We start from the raw sequence: 16,535 nt of genomic DNA, 5'->3' as shown, positions 1-16,535 counted from the left end.
CCCACCTTAGGGGTGGTACTAGCCTGGCATGCCTACCGGACTACCTAATTTTCCCACCTGTCCAGGTGCCAAGGGGGTCCTGGACTAAGGGGTCGGCTACCTCTCCGGTGAAGAGAGCCAGACTTTAATTTCAAAGGCGGCAGCTCTTTGAAGCTTGCTGGCCCAAGCAGGCTAATACGCAGCTCATCCTGTTGGAGAGGGTGTTACACCCCCTTTTCTAACTGGCTTTTGTACTGTGTCTCACTCTAGGAGGTCAGAACAGCATCTCGTGTGGCAGGCTGGCAGAACCCAGTCAGCAAGGACACTTGGCTGTTAGGTTTTCAGAGGACATATATTGGTAAATCCAACACCGACATCAGTGTGAGTTTACCAATACGAGATGTTTGATACAAAACATTCCTATTTTCAGTGAAGCCATCATGCATCTGGAACTCGTTTTCACCAGTGCCCAGCACGTCTTAAGGTGGCTTCCCCAGTCACATGTACTGGCAGTAATAGGACTGACCAGCACTGGCACATATCTGCTCATGCAGGTATGCCCTCACATGTAATATTCAGCTCCCTGCCTTGGGGCTGTCAAGCCTGCTATTGGTTGACTTACAAATAACACATGCATTGTTGGGGAAATGGCACACAGGGATGTGTGACTTGTCGTGTTTTCACTTTTGTCTGCACCAAGACACGCAGCCTGCGATAGCAACCTTGCATGTGCTTGATGAAGGGTCCCTTAGTGTGGCGCAATTCTTACTGCAGCCCTTAGAGGCTTTCTTTAGAACCTGAAGCCCGATGTACCAGGGTACCATTTACTAGGTACTTACAGAGGGTGCTAAGGGTTTTACTAATTGGGGGAACAATTGTACAGTTTTGGGAAAGAGCTCTGGTACTGGGGACTTGGTTAGCAGAAATCCAGTGCACGGTTAGTCGAAATTGCATCATTTACTAGGCAAAAGGTAGGGATGGCCTTGTCAAAAAGGGGCACTTTCCTAGAGCATTGATGTAAGCTGCCTCTCTTAAAGGCTTAGTAGCCTCTTGCATTTCATTGTCCCGAGTGCCACTAGATTTCACATGCAACCTCTTCAGAATGGTTAAGGGCCAGCTACTATATTATTACTAAGAAATGTTCCTATTTCTGAGAGTAAGTCAGCCACACAGGAGATTTATTCACACGTCAGTCAGCCATTAGTGTCTGCATTTAGACTTCGGGCAGACACCCAAGTAGGTGGAGGTTCTTTATCAAACCTATATTAAGAAATGTGGACATCATGGCTTAATATTCTGCTATTTTCACGTGCCACTCCTTCAGAGGACTGGACTTGCTAAGATATTCAAATATTTAACTATCAGTGAAAATCCCATGGTAAGAGAAAATGACTTTCTTGCAATCCTAGTTCTTCTCCATCAAGAGTCTCTTCATTGCAGTCATGAAACCCACCCTCCTCTCAGTTATATCTGATGAGATCTCTAAAAAGGTCAGGATCCTGAGATTCGTTCAAAGCTAACAAGCACCTGCTACTGTATGGCAAGAATTGTTAAATGAGCAGTGTTGGATTTATTCCTCGTCAGGCTGCTCACTAGGTAGCCTTACAAAGCATTGGTGTTCTTTTGCATACCCTTTAAAAAATGTACATAAAAAATGATCACTCCCATTTTAATGTGGAAAAAACAACTGAAGTTCAGCCTGTATAAGTTCAGTATGCTTTTGTTAAAGTGCCCCGACATCCTGCTAATGGGTGGTACCTTTCAGTGTTCAACTTCATTAAGGGTGAATCATGGTAGAGAACTAGGTTTACAGGTATCTTTTCCTAAATGCTAGTTCTCTAACATGGGTGTCCTTCTCAGAATCGATAAATGTGCCATCTGTCTCCACATGAACTAAACCATAGGTCCAAATTTTGTTTTTATAGATCCTCCTTCTGTTTGACCTTCTAAAATAAACTGCTTAACTAACCCTGCGTGGCATAAAGGAATAATAAAGCATCAGGAATTTTTAAGGGTATAGTGTGTGTTCTCACTGTGAGTATGATGCAGGCTACATTTCTCGTTTGATTTCGTTTTTAATTTTTTTTAATTCAGTTATGTTTTCCAATATACTGTATGATTGATTTGACTAATATGATGCTTTTAAACAAAATGGCATTTAAAAGTGTCTGTAGCAATATTTTATATATATATATATATTCACTGAAAAAACCATAGGTTTCACACCAGTTATAGTTAGGAATTAGCATTTAAAAAAACCTATCAAATTCACTGTAAAAACCATAGGTTTAACACCAGTTATAGTTAGCTGGAAATTTTACTGACATAAAACCATTGAAATTCCCACGTTATAGTTAGTTGGACTCACTATAACTTGCACGTGTAATGCACTGATGACACCATCCAGTGAATGTGTGTCTTTCAGATAAATAAATATGTTTTATATATGTATGTTAAGGTCGATGGAAGAATATTTGTTTAAATTATTGTCTTAATGGATGTTTTTAAAAAAAAAAATAATTGGATATCTGCCTTATTAAGTGTATCTTAGTGAATACATATATTAGCGAGTGAAAGTAGGTCAGTCTCTCTGTCATCAGTGATGTCATGAGTGATGTCACTGACCATGTCATGAGTGATGTAATATGTGATGTCATCAGCAGTGCATTACACGTGCAAGTTATAGTGAGTCCAACTAACTATAACGTGGGAATTTCAATGGTTTTATGTCAGTAAAATTTCCAGCTAACTATAACTGGTGTTAAACCTATGGTTTTTTCAGTGAATTTGATAGGTTTTTTAAATGCTAATTCCCAACTATAACTGGTGTGAAACCTATGGTTTTTTCAGTGAATTTCATAGGTTTTTTAAATGCTAATTCCTTTCTATATCGAGTTTCTAACCTTTTTTTTTTTTTTTTTTTTACAATTTGCTGTTTTTTTTTAAGTATTCATTTTTTTAATATATTTTTTTTCTTTTGCGCTCTGGGTGCGCGCTCCGGGAAGCTTTCAGCTAAGCTCTCCGGTAAGCTTTCCGGTGAGCTCACCTGAAAGCGCACCCAGAGCGCTACTGTCGTTCGTGAAAAAAAATATGAATGAAAAGTTAATAATAATGCAAAACATTTCGTTCCATACAAATAAAATCAGTTTTTTTTATAAGGAAAATGATTATGTATTTCTGTAAAAGTTTGATGACGTCACTTTGGCGCGCAACGTAAGTGCCCTCGGAAGCGCCTACGATGGCGCCGCGTAAACGCACCCGGAAGCGCACAAGATCGCGCCACGTTTGCGCCCCGGAAGCGCCTACGATCGCGCCGCGTAAACGCACCCGGAAGTGCTCCGGAGCGCGCTGCGTAAGCGCGTCGGGTCATGTGACCCTAAAATAACACTTTTCATTGGTTGCTAACAATTTTTTTTACAAAGAATGAAATCCCCACCCATTTCCTTCACTATTGCTTTGTACTTGGAGAGAGCAAGAGCTGTTCTGTGTACTATCTTCATCTCCTACTTTCCTGATCTACAGCAATGGCTGCAAGAGAGTCATCCAGCAGTGATTCAGAGGCATTTGTAGATGAGGACCCTCCTAGGCAGAAGAAAAAAATCCATTTCATCTGGAAATTTTATAACATCCCTGAAGGAGAAAAAAAAGTCAACGCTCCAAAAGTAACCTGCAAAATATGTGGTAGTACTTTATCCAGAGGCAATCCTCTGAAAAAATATAGTTTTGGAAATGCCAATTTAATCAGGCATGTCAAAAGAAGACACCCAAACAACTTTGCGAGGGAGAGTGTCAGAGACCTGGCACGGAAATTACCCACAGATGGCGGCAGCACCTCCACTGGTGGAGCAACACCTTCGGGACCATCCCGTAGAAGAATGGTCCCTAACATACAGCCAGAGTTTGCAGGCATCAAATTTCTGTGCACGGAGTGTGACGAACTGCTCTGCTATGGGGAGCAGAGTGTTGAACTCATTGCCCAAAAGAAACAGCAACACCGCTGCCCTGACAGTCCCTAAATTTTCACATTTTTTTGCTCCTGTTGAGCCGTTTTGGAATCCCTGTTTTTTGTTTTTCCCTTGACAAAAATCCAAAAAAATTATAAAATTGTTTTAAAAAGCCAAAAAAAGTTCAAAAAGTTCAAAAAACACAAAAAAAATATAAAATAACAAAAAGAAGAAAAAAAAAAGTTCTTTTTAGAACTACCTCCAATTTCTAAATAAAGGCTTTTTTTTTTTATAAACTGTCATCTTTTTCCCTCAATTTACGCTCCCCGGTGCGCTACCTGGTGCGCGTACCGGGCGCTTCCCCCGCGCAAAACGAAAAAAGAAAAAAAATATTTTAAATGCCCCGCGGGGCCCTTTTATAGCCCCCACATCAAACCTAGGGGGTCAAGGGGGGGTCTACCCTGCCCCCTTATGGTCATTTCCCCCTTTGTTTTGGCCACCTCTCGTGTCTCGATCCTACCGAGACACAAGATGGCGGCCGCTCCGGACTGTTTAGAATGTTTACAGACAACTGAGAGCCAATCAGCTTTCTGCGTGCAAGTCGCGTGTCGCGCCGGGAACGCACTCCGGTGCGCGCACCGGAGAGCGCCTATAGATATATATATTTTTTGGAACCTAAATTACTCAAAATCCACTGCAGCACATATCTTGAGACATAGCAAAGGCACATCGGGCTACCAGTCCCTACAATTTTGCCAAGTTTGGTGGAAATCCATTCAGCCATTCGGGCTAAAAGTGAAATCGACCGCCCTATGGAAATTAACATGGGGAAAACGCGTTTTGGGACCCCCCTTTTATCTCGGCCCCCGCTTGAGGTATCCCCCCCAAACTTTCAAGGAAGAACCGCATCTCGATGAGGCCATTTTCAGGAAATTTTCAGGCAGATTCGTCAACCGGTGCCAAAGTTATTCCAAATAGAATTTTGAGATTTAACATTGAAAAAAATCCTAACTATAACTACCTACTGGCGACCGCCAGTAGGTAATAATTCAGCCTAAAAATTAAAAAAATGTATTGCAAAATGTTTTCTTGGCTCCTGCCCATTTGCTGAGATTTTCTACTGGTTATGGATTCTGAGAGGATAATCATGAGGAAGAATTTTTGATAAAAGCATACACCTTTGATCTTCTCACTTAGATTTGCCAGCATGGTCTCTCTTCAATGCCTTTCATGACTTTTCTTGTGTATTTTTCAGGAAGGGAAATGGAGCTTTCCGTCTCAGGAACAAGGACACATCTACCTCAATAGAAAAGTACCAGCTCAGAGAGACTGATAGACGGCTCCTCAGGCTGGAGGAGCAGAATTGTAAACTCAGCCCACATGGCCACCGAGGGCACACACCAAGTAAGTGTCCACCTTTCCGCACTGTGCACCCTGCAGTTTACATGGTTTACCTAGGGTTCAGAGTGTGCTTCTTGTTGGGGGGCCTCGACACATCACTTTGTGGACAGTGGGAAGTGGTCCTTGTTTGGTTTGCTGGAAGGCCAAGTTCTATTTATGGCCATCTTTTGAAGGAACGTCTGAACGGTAGTAAGCTGGTTGACCCCTCCAGTCTTTGTCCATGGAGTTCCAGAATGGTGTGCCCAATATTTTAATGCTTCTCACCATCTCACGTCCGGTTGAACTGGGAATGGGTAATCAGTTATTTCATTGTTTGGTTTAAGATTGTGGATGTGAGTTTAGCAGGGTGTATTTTCTTGAAACTCTTGTTTAGGGCACTACCCTCAAGCTCACTGGAACATGGTGCAAGATCTTTCGAATGTTATACAGTGGGCCACTGGGAGAAACATTAATTCTGGGTGATGTAAGAGAAGCACTTTACAAAAGTGGCTATCAAGCCAGTCTCTTTACTGGGTTACATGACATTACTGGCAGATCTTAGAAGTACTTTTGTCAATGGCTGCTATGTAATCTCTTCTTGGCGTACTCATAAAAAAGAAAATAAACATACAAGAACAAGATGTTAAGGAGGATAATTCAGGCAAGATATCCTCAAACTACAAAGATCTTCATGCATTGTTGTTTTGCATCTCTGTATATATGTGGTAGTGCTGTAAATGATCAAAAATATCTGAGGTTTATCCAGAAAATGAGGAAAATGCCTTCAAATCAATAGGTGTTTCATGTTCTCAATACAGATTGTTAATAATTTAAAAAATACCACAAAATCACAATCGGAAGCAAACAATTATGCGAAAATCACATGCCTTTCTTTAAAAAAGTGCACTTGAAAGGGGCTGTAGAGCATTTACAGATTGAGCCAAGTATATTATGCTTTCCGGCATCAGGTTTTTGCGGTATTTGGTACCTGCCGGATGCGGGGGAGAAGTTCTGCTGTTCCACAGGAGTTCTTGGTTCCCCGAGAAAAGTGCTGGCAGGCCTCCCAGGCTTTGGAGACACAGCAGTTGCAGGACAAGTTGTCTTTTGGTCCAATTGTCGAAGTCAGCAGGCCGGCCGGCAGGGTTGGCGCCAACTCAGTTTCTGGTTCTTCTGTTGTTGCTTTTGCGACTCTTTACGTCAGTCTTCTTCTTTCAGGTCGACAGGGTCTCATTTTCTGTGGCCTGGTGCTCCCCTAAGTACTGAATTTAGGGTTATTAGGGGAGTGTAGGGTAGTAGCCAGTGGGCAACTTACCCCTGGGGTCACTACGCTACGTATATGACCACTTCCTGTGGGAAGTTGGCAGCAATCAATCGGGGGCTTATAAAGCGCAGCTATTCACCCGTTAGTTCCTAAGTTTGCCACTACCAAGATGACCAACTCTGAAAAGTCGTGTCCACTGCAGGTAGCCCACCTTGGGGGTGGTACTAGCCTGAGAGTGGATATGCCTATTTGACCATCTAATTATCCCACCTGTTCAGGTGCCAAGGGGCTCTGGACAAAGAAGATCGGCTTCCTCTCCCCTGAGGGAAGCCAGATTCACATACCAAAGGCAGTGGGCTAATTGAAGCTCTCTTGCCTTGGAATGTAATCTGCAGGTCATCCTGTGGGAGGAGGTATAATCACGCTCCGCCCGAGCAACCTTCGGTTATGACCTCTTGAGAGCAAAGACCCTTGCTCTGGGGGTCAGAAGCTTGTCTCTGGTGGGAGGCTGGCGTGAAACAGTCAGTCAGCACACCAGTACCTTGTAGGTTTTCATGGTAACCTCTAAGGGGCCCTCTGGGTTCATGTATTAATAAGTTGAACACTGGGATCAGTGTGAGCTTATGAATACAAGACGTTTAATACCCAACATCTCTAGTTTCAGTGAAGTCATCATGTGGGTGGAGAACTCATTTTTGACCAATGTCCAGCACATGTATTAAAAACTGCTTTCCTATTCACTTGTACTTGCAGTAATGAACTTGTGCTGGAACGTTCAATATCTGCTCATTCAGATATGTCCACACATGTAATATAATGCACCCCAAAGCGTTTTGTGCAGAGACTTTCTTGCCCCAAAGTGAGCACCACTGGGCACACCATAAACTGCTCAAAAGGGAGTCTCCCAAGATGCTGGATCTGTCTGTTCTACATGATATTTTTCACGCTGAAGGGTAAGAGGCAAATCCATCCTGCATGCAGTGAGAAGGTAAGCAGAGCATTCAGATGTTTTCTCCCGATTCAAACAGAGCTGGAGCTTGAGGAAAAGGAGCACATGGTATACCAAAGCACAGGCCCTAGGACAAAGATCACACTGAGGGTTCCCACCTCCCCCCCTTCATATGCTCTAGGGTCAACCCCATGGGGTGTCATGCAGGGAGTAGACACATTTGCTATAATAGTGTGGGCCTACCAGCTCAGTGAACTTCCTCCTTTATCAGTTGTAGATGGTTGTGACTTAGAACATTGGGGCATGGTGGTATGTTTGGTGTTGTGGTTTTGAACTCTAGGCTGGACCACTGCTATACCACTGAACACTTATTTCATAATGTTATGTTCGAGGCACGTGGGCTGCTAAATTCATATCTCAGCATAGATCGCCGCCTATTGTTGGGTCCAGATGTTTGCACCTTGTTGTCTTGGAAGAGTCTTCGAAGTATCACGAGATGGGTGACTCTTCCCCTGGACTACAGTGCACATGGGCATCTTCTCCATCTTCAGATTGTTTTTTTCGCCATTGGGTTCAGATGCACTTTGACAGCTCCAACTTCGGGACAGAAGTTTTCCAACTTTCCAAAGCCAAAAGCCTTCTACATTCGACGGTATTGTTTCCCCTCGGTATCCCTCGACTCAACAACACTTTCCACTTCGCTCCTGTAGTCGACGTGGGCCGTTGGGCCTTTTCGACACCACGTGGTCCTCCTGCTGGTCAAAAGGACCCCGTTTAAAAGATGCCCACAGTGTGTATCCAAATTTCCACATAGTGATACGCATAAAGTATGCAATAGGTGCCTATCTCCGAAGCACAACGAAGAACAATGTCCAGCTTGTGCTCTGTTCCAGTCAAAGAAAACTATCCGGAACCGACAAGCTGCTCAACAAGAAATGCAGCGCCAGGCACCACACCCGTAAAACATTTTCGAGGACGAACATGAACTCTCCGAGGCGGTGGACTCCGATCTGGAGATAGTCACCATAGAGGACCAGTCTGACTCCGATGACCAGAGCACACCGGGTCAAACCGTGAGTACCAAAGCCCCTACCCCGCCTCCACCTCCACAAAAGGCTCCGGTCAAAGCATCGCCTAAAAGCGTACTTTCACATCCCCATACATCCAGCTCACAGGAGATACCGCAGGTTCGCAATAGAGGATCAGCACTATCAATTCAAAGTTCTCCCCTTCGGGGTAACTAAAGCACCAAGGGCTTTTACAAAATGCCTAGCAAAAGTAGCAGCACACCTCAGGAGGCAACACATCCATGTGTTCCCCTATCTCGATGATTGGTTCATAAAAGTCAACTCACAAGCACAGTGAGCCAGCCATACCTCACAACAATCCATCTACTGCACAGTTTAGGATTTTCCATAAATTACCCAAAATCACATCTGCAACCCTCCCACATACAGCAATATCTGGGAACAACAATAGACACCTCCGTAGCAAAGGCATATCCAAATCCAGCCAGGATAGCCAACATACAATCTCATTCAAAAATTTCAGCCACAACACTCCCTGCCAGCTCGAGTGTTCATGCAGCTTATAGGCATGATGGCCTCCTGCATATTCATCGTCCCTCATACTCTGCTTCAAATGCATCCCTTACAGGAATGCCTAGCACGCCAGTGGAACCAAGCTCAAGGACATCTAAAAGACCCAGTGTTGGTAGACAGTCGCACTTACCGCTCTCTGCTGTGGTGGAACCCGCAAAACCTTTCCAAGGGGCGACTATTCCATGAGCCAGTTCCACAGGTAGTATTAACAGCAGACGCATCACTGACAGGCTGGGGAGCCCATCTCCTTCAATATACATCCCATGGTCTCTGGACAGCCAAACAAGACACTACATATAACCACTTGGAGTTGCTAGCAGTATTCCTAGTAATGAGCCTTTCAGAAATACTTGCGCAACAAGGCTGTGTTAATCCAGACGGACAACATGACAGCCATGTACTACATCCAAAAACAAGAGGGGGACACACTCTCTGCAACTATCTCACCTAGCACAGAGCATATAGAAGTGGGCAAATCCACAAAACATTTATCTCCTGGCAGAAAACTTCCCAGAAATAGTCAACCAGATAGCAGACCTACTGAGTCGACACAGTCAGCAAGTCCACGAATGGGAGATTTATACTCCAGTTCTCCAACCATTCTTCCAAAAGTGGGGACATCCAGAGATAGATCTGTTTGCCACAAACGAAAACTCAAAATGCCCGTCCTTCGCCGCCTAGTTCCCACACCCGTTGTCACAAGGCAATGCGACATGGATGAACTGGTCAGGCAGATTTGCGTACGCTTTTCCACCAACCCCAATGATTCCATTAGTGACACGCAAACTAAGGCAACAGTCACTCACAATGATCCTGGTTGCTCCCACATGGGCAAGACAGCCATGGTACACGACGCTCCTAGAACTCTCAGTGGTTCTTCACCAAAAACTGCGCCTCTCGCCGCAACTGCTAACACAGAAACATGGAGGAATCAGGCACCCAGATCCCAATCAGATGAACCTAGCGATCTGGCTCCTGAGGTCTTAGAGTTTGGATATCTTAACTTGCCTCCAGACTGTATGAACATTATCAAAGAAGTAAGGCGGCCCACTACCGGAGCATGCTACGCAGCTAAATGGAAAAAAATTGTAATTTATTGTAATAATAACCAAATCAATCCTTTAGATGCCTCCATCCAAAATTTAATCTATTACCTCCTACATCTTCAGAGAAGTAACCTAGCATACTCCTCCATAAGGCTACACCTTGCTGCTATAGCAGCATATCTTCAAAACTGACAACATTTGTCCCTATTCAGAATCCCACCTATCAAAGCTTTTATGGTGGGACTTAAAAGAATTATCCCTCCAAAGCCTCCACCTTCTCCAGTCTTGAACTTAAATATAGTACCTACCATACTCTTGGGACCCCCTTTCGATTCACTTCATTCATGTGAACTACAGTTCTTAACATGGAAGGTGGCATTTTTAATTGCTATTACCTCCCTCGGGCGAGTGAGTGAGTTATAGGCTGTTAAACTGTAGATCTATGGTTAAGCACAAAACTGAGATTTATGAGTTGCTTAAAGATACACGTCCGGATGCAATGTTTCTCACAGAGACATGGATGGATGATGTTTCATCTCCAGATGCTCTCGAAGCCATTCCCCCTGGTTACAGTCTACTTAGGCTGGATAGAGAAAAACAACGTGGAGGGGGGCTAGCCCTTATCTACAAATCATATTTGGTATGCACCTTAGTTAAGACCGCATTAGTTAATAGTGAGAGTGGCTGCTTCACTATAAGAGTTGGGCCTAAGAATATCATCAACGGACTACTGATATACCGCCTGCCAGGAAATGTTGCCAATTTTGAGAACCAATTTCTGGAACTAATAACTCATTCAGTGCTAAGATATAAAAAGTTTCTTATCCTGGGTGATTTAAACATTCACTTCGATGATATTACATGTAGAGAGGCGCAAGAGGTGGTTACTGCACTAAAATCCCTGGGGGTTAATTTACTATCCACAGCCCCCACGCATCAACTTGGCCATCTTTTGGACCCTATTTTTGCCAACTGGGAGGATATTAGAGTCCTACCCCCAATTGAATTGACATGGTCGGACCATAGCATCGTCCCGTTCGAAATTATGAATGTGCCCCTAGAAACTAGACCTAGGATATCCCATCCTCAGAAACGCAGGGAATGGAAAAAATTTACCCCAGAAATGTTCAGTAATGCCCTATCGGAAAACCCTCTACCTTTAGGTGATACCTTGCAAGAGATGTGGAACAATTATGAAAACTGGATGTCCGATGCCTTGGATACAGTAGCACCCTGGACTACCAAACCGCCGGCAAGGCACTCTAAAACCGCACCATAGTTCTCAGAAAAACTGAAATTAGCTAAAACCAAATGTAAGGCCATGGAACGGAGCTGGAGAAAAAACTATGATCCAGAACATAAAGCTCTTTATAAATTGGAATTAAAAAAATATCAAAAACTTGTCAGATCTGAGAAAAGTACTCATCTTAAAAATAGGATTGAGTTGGCAAACAACCCCACTAAAGAACTTTTCGTCATTTAGAAGGACCTTACTGTTCCTACTAGACTGGAAGCCCAAGACACATTTTCTAATGAGATATGTGATTCTGTTGCGGATTTCTTTTTAGAAAAAGTTGATAAAATCCATGCCACTTTTACACCTAGAATTGACACCTTAGGCCATCAAAGAAGCATGAGAGACAGTTCTTGTTCCATCGCGAAACCTCATCTCACATGCTTCAAAACACCTGAAAGACATGACCTTCTAGCTATTATCAATAGCATACAATCTGGCTCACCTAACGATGTATGCCCCCCGGCACGCTGTAAAGAAGTGATGGAAAGTATGCTAATCGACCATATTAGCCATATGGTGACATTGTCCTTTCAGGAATGTTTGGTACCTGAAGCATGGAAAACTGCTCAGGTGATCCCTCTTAAAAAGAAACCTAACATACACATCTCTCAACTTTCAAATCTCCGTCCCATTTCCCTCCTTCCTTTCTGCTCTAAAGTTGTAGAGAAGGTTGTGAATAAGCAGCTTATGGCATACCTGGAGAAAGAAGACCTCCTCCATCCATCACAGTCAGGATTCAGACCCGGCTACTCCACGGAATCGGCCGTTCTTTATTCCTCTGAGTGCCTCAGAAAGCTAGTAGATGAGGGAGAGACAGCAGCGTTGGTATTATTAGATCTAAGTGCAGCGTTTGACACCGTGCTGCACACAACGCTGCTGTCTCGACTCTCTGAGATGGGGGTGGAAGGATCAGCACTAGAGTGGATACGTTCCTTTCTGGCCAATAGGAGTTTCCAAATTCACTGCTCACCCTTTAGGTCATCCATTAGGAAGGTAAGCCATGGGGTTCCTCAGGGCTCAAGCTTGAGCCCTACTTTGTTCAACATCTATATGGAATCCCTGGCTCACGTGGTGGAAGCATTTGGGGTGACCATTGTTAGTTACGCTGATGACACCCAACTAATACTCAAGCTTTCGCCCGACCACAGTGATGAGGCCACCAACTTCTCCAACTGCTTATCATCAGTAACATCATGGATGAACAATAACTGCTTACGCCTTAATGGCGATAAAACAGAATTGTTAGTGGTGGGGAAAGCAGTATCCGCCTGGTCTCATAGGTGGTGGCCCACGGAATTGGGTAGCCCGCCCACTCCTGTGGATTCGGTAAGAAATCTTGGCGTTATGCTTGATTCGGATCTTTCTTCAAAGTCACACGTCAGCAAGGTGACAGGAAGGTGTCTCAGCGTACTAAGGGTCCTTCGGAAGATTTTGGATCTTCTTCCCATAAGCGCCAGGAAGACTATTGTCCATGCTCTGGTGACCCCTCACCTTGATTATGGAAATGTCCTGCTAGCAGGCTTGAGTGTGAAAGGCCTTCACCAGCTTCAATGCGTCCAGAACGCTGCCGCACGCCTTGTGCTTGGGCTGCCTCGAAGAGCCTCCGGGAAGACCGCGCTGGCAAAGCTTCATTGGCTCCCAGTTAGGGAACGAATCAAGTTCAAAGTCCTTTGTTTTGTACATCGTATTGCTCAAGGAAAAGGTCCAGATTATCTTAAAAATCTCCTTATTATACATCGTTCTACCCGGAATCTAAGATCTTCCGGGACGATGGTGTTCAAACTTCCTCGAGTCAAAAGGGCCAGAATGGGCGGTCGCTCATTCAGTTACTTGGCCCCTAAACTATGGAATGGACTTCCATTACATCTTCGTATGGAACCCTCGGAAACGAGATTTAGAAGTAAACTTAAGACATATCTGTTTCCCATGATGTAATTCCTCCCTCAAATGGCTTTCTTGCCATCTGTCTTTGGAAATCTTAGCAGCTTTCAGCGCGGGGACACACTGTTTTCTGTGTAACCAGACGCTTAACAAATGGCTTAATAATAATAATAATAATAGGCACTAACCATTCAGGAACCTTTCATGCAAAAACACCACAATAAAGTAGTGCTATGTACAAACCCTAAATTTATGCCAAAAGTTATATCCACTTTCCACATCAATCAGTTCATAGAATTGCCAGTTTTCTTTCAAAACCCTCAATCCGTGGCTAAAAGAGCTCTACACACACTAGACGTTAAAAGAGCTCTGTTATATTACGTTGACAGAACAAAATCATTCAAAAAGACAAAGCAACTATTTGTAGCTTTTTCACCACAACATAAGGGTAATCCCATTTCCAAGGCAGGAGTAGAAACTACAGTATTGATCTGGGGCTTCATCGAAAGATCGTTACTGATTATCACCCCAAGACTTTTTGCTGAGTTGGTGGGGATGGGGGGGGGGGGGGGGGGAAGGCCCAAACTTGTTGGCCAAAAGTGAGGCCTCCAGGGGTTAGAGGCACCCCCGATAAGAACCAGCTCGGTCTTATCGGGGTTAAGTTTGAGGTGGTTTGCCCCCATCCAGTCACTGATGTGACATAAGGTAGACTGAAAATTATAAACAGATTGTTCTGAGGAGTTAATATAAAAAATCAGCTGAATGTCATCCGCATAATTGAATGCGGTGACCTTGCTGTTTCGTAAAGACTTATTAAGAGGGGTCAGGTATAAATTAAAAAGGAGAGGGGAAAGAGAAGAGCCCTGTGGGACACCACATGTCATCCCAACTTTCTCCGCTGAGAACTTGGAGAGACTGACAGCCTGGTAACAGTTGCTCAAAAAGGAACAGACCCAGTTTAGGGCCGATCCCTGGATGCCGGCCTCCCTGACACGGTCGATCAGAATCTTATGGTCGACCGTGTCAAAGGATGCCGACAAATCCAGGAGTACCAAGGCCTGACTGATGTTAGAGTCTGCTCCCGTCCGCAGCTCCTCCATCACTGAGAGGATGACCGACTCAGTGGAGTGGGCGGGTCTAAAGCCCGCCTGTTGGGAATCGAGGAACTGCGAGCGCCCGATAAAGAGGCTCAGGGAGTTGGTGACATGGGACTCAAGGACTTTACTAAGGTTGGGGAGTAAAGAAATAGGGCGAAAGTTACTCATAACTGAAGGATCTGCGTTGGGTTTTTTGAGGATAGGTACCACGTCGGCAACTTTGAAAGAGCTGGGGACCAAGCCCAGTTTAAGGGAATTATTCAGGAGTGTCAAAGGGGGGGAAGGGCAGGCAGAGAAAGCCTCACGCAAAACATGAGGGGGACAGCAGTCTGTGGAGGAGCCAGAAGCCACTTTATTCAGAAGGGTCAAAAACTCAACTTCTGCGATCAGGGGAATCTGAGTGATCAATTGGGGGTACCAAGGGTGACACAAGGAGTGAGAGGATCAGGGGTGGCAGGGAGGCAGATGCTATTTTTAATTTTTCTAATCTAATTTTTTCAATGAAAAACTGATTGAGGGAATCACAGAGCTCCTGGGAAGGGAGGGGTCTAATGGTGACCCTATCTGGATGTGATAACTCCTCGACAATAGAGAAGATGTCTTTGGCTTTAGAAGCTGAATCAACAATCTTCTTTGATAAATAGACAGTTTTTGCTTGCAGGATGGCTAGTTTATACTCTTTGAGCTGAGTCGTAAATGCCGACTTTTTATCAGCATAAATAGAATAAACAAAAAAGGTGCAAATACTGTGACTGATTTCACAAAAGACCGCTCATTCGGAACCCAAACTAACAATGACTCAATTGCTAGTCGGCTTTTGAAATAAATCAATTGTATTTATTTATGTATATTTGAAATATCTTATTTTTTGTACATACTGACAAACAATAGAAAAATGCTTTTTACATGTATATATATAGAAAACAAACACCAACAGAAGATAGGCAGAATAATTTACAGTAGGACAAGCAGTCCGTGTGGTGAACACAATCTTTCATACATCAGTCGTTCCACATTCACACTCACATTCCATACATATCATACTCAACATTGTGCATGTGAGATAAACCAAACAAGAAAGTAAATGAGGTCAGACAAACCAAGTTGAAAGCAAATCACAAGTAGCTTTAAAAGTATTGAAGGATACTCAATATCACAACGATTGTATAACAAACAAAATATATACAATTCCTTTCTGACCACAAAACCCAAGCAACAGAAGGTACACAAGGTCGACGCGTTTCGAATCGGACCCTTTGTCCGATTCTCATCAGGACCAAAAAATCTGAGTGTATTCAGTATTAGGGCACGGGGATTTACTGTGTCAGGTGTTGATGAATCCAAGGGGGCTGCGTTCAAAATAAGGGAACCATCTTGACAAGGCGCTTTTAAATGTGAAGGCTCTGGGGACGTGGAAGGTTGCTCCAAGTCCCGTTCCGATTGTATAAGTGAGGAACTGAATCACCAATTCAAAGCCGCTGGCTTGTGTGAGCTTCAATCACAGCGATAACCGGGGCGTCTCTCAGTCTTCCGCAAGCCGGTGTAATCTCGGCACCAACACTGCTCAGCCTGTCTAAGTCTAAGCTTCTTGCCTTTCAGTTCCTCAGAAAACCATCTTTGTGCGTCGTGAGGACGTTTGAGTCTGATCTGTTTGAAAGGGGCTACGGTGTCGCAGGCTGAATCAAGCCAACAATTTAGGCCAGAGGCCAGGGCGTCTAAAGAGTCTCAATCAGGGGGGGGGGGGGGGAGTCTCTAAGTAAGGATACAAATCCGCTAAGTCTATGCTAAGATATGAATTCAGCAGCCCACATGCCTCGAATGGAAAATGCTACTTACCAGTATGCAACTGTTCTTGGCATGTAGGGCTGCTGACATTCATATACCCACCCTCCTCCCCAGTGCCTGTCACAGCTGCATGGTTATCTTCCTTACATACATTTTCATGGTCATCTCCTACCTTAATATATTCCATCTTTGCCACACTGGCGAAAAACAATCTGAAGATGGAGAAGATGCCATGCGCACTGTAGTCCAGGGGAGGAGTCCCCTATCTCGTGATACTTCGAAGACTCTTCCAAGACAACAAGGTGCAAACATCCG

The 16,535-nt window shown here is 44.1% G+C and overlaps 1 protein-coding gene across 5 annotated transcripts in view; it reads left to right on the top strand.

Annotated features, from left to right (window-relative positions):
* The window catches only part of KMT5C (lysine methyltransferase 5C), a 207,753-nt gene that overhangs the window by 127,102 nt on the left and 64,116 nt on the right, over positions 1 to 16,535 (top strand). For all 5 annotated transcript variants that reach the window (XM_086930292.1, XM_086930290.1, XM_086930294.1 and 2 more), the window contains one exon: positions 5,179 to 5,327. In XM_086930292.1, the coding sequence (XP_086786418.1) occupies positions 5,179 to 5,327 (149 nt within the window). The remainder of the gene's footprint in view (positions 1 to 5,178; positions 5,328 to 16,535) is intronic.

The sequence above is a fragment of the Lissotriton vulgaris genome, chromosome 7 (genome assembly GCF_964263255.1).
Source record: "Lissotriton vulgaris chromosome 7, aLisVul1.2, whole genome shotgun sequence".
Lineage (NCBI taxonomy): Eukaryota > Metazoa > Chordata > Amphibia > Caudata > Salamandridae > Lissotriton > Lissotriton vulgaris.
The sequence above is the reverse complement of the archived record's forward strand: the minus strand, read 5'-3'. Positions and strand labels throughout refer to the sequence as shown.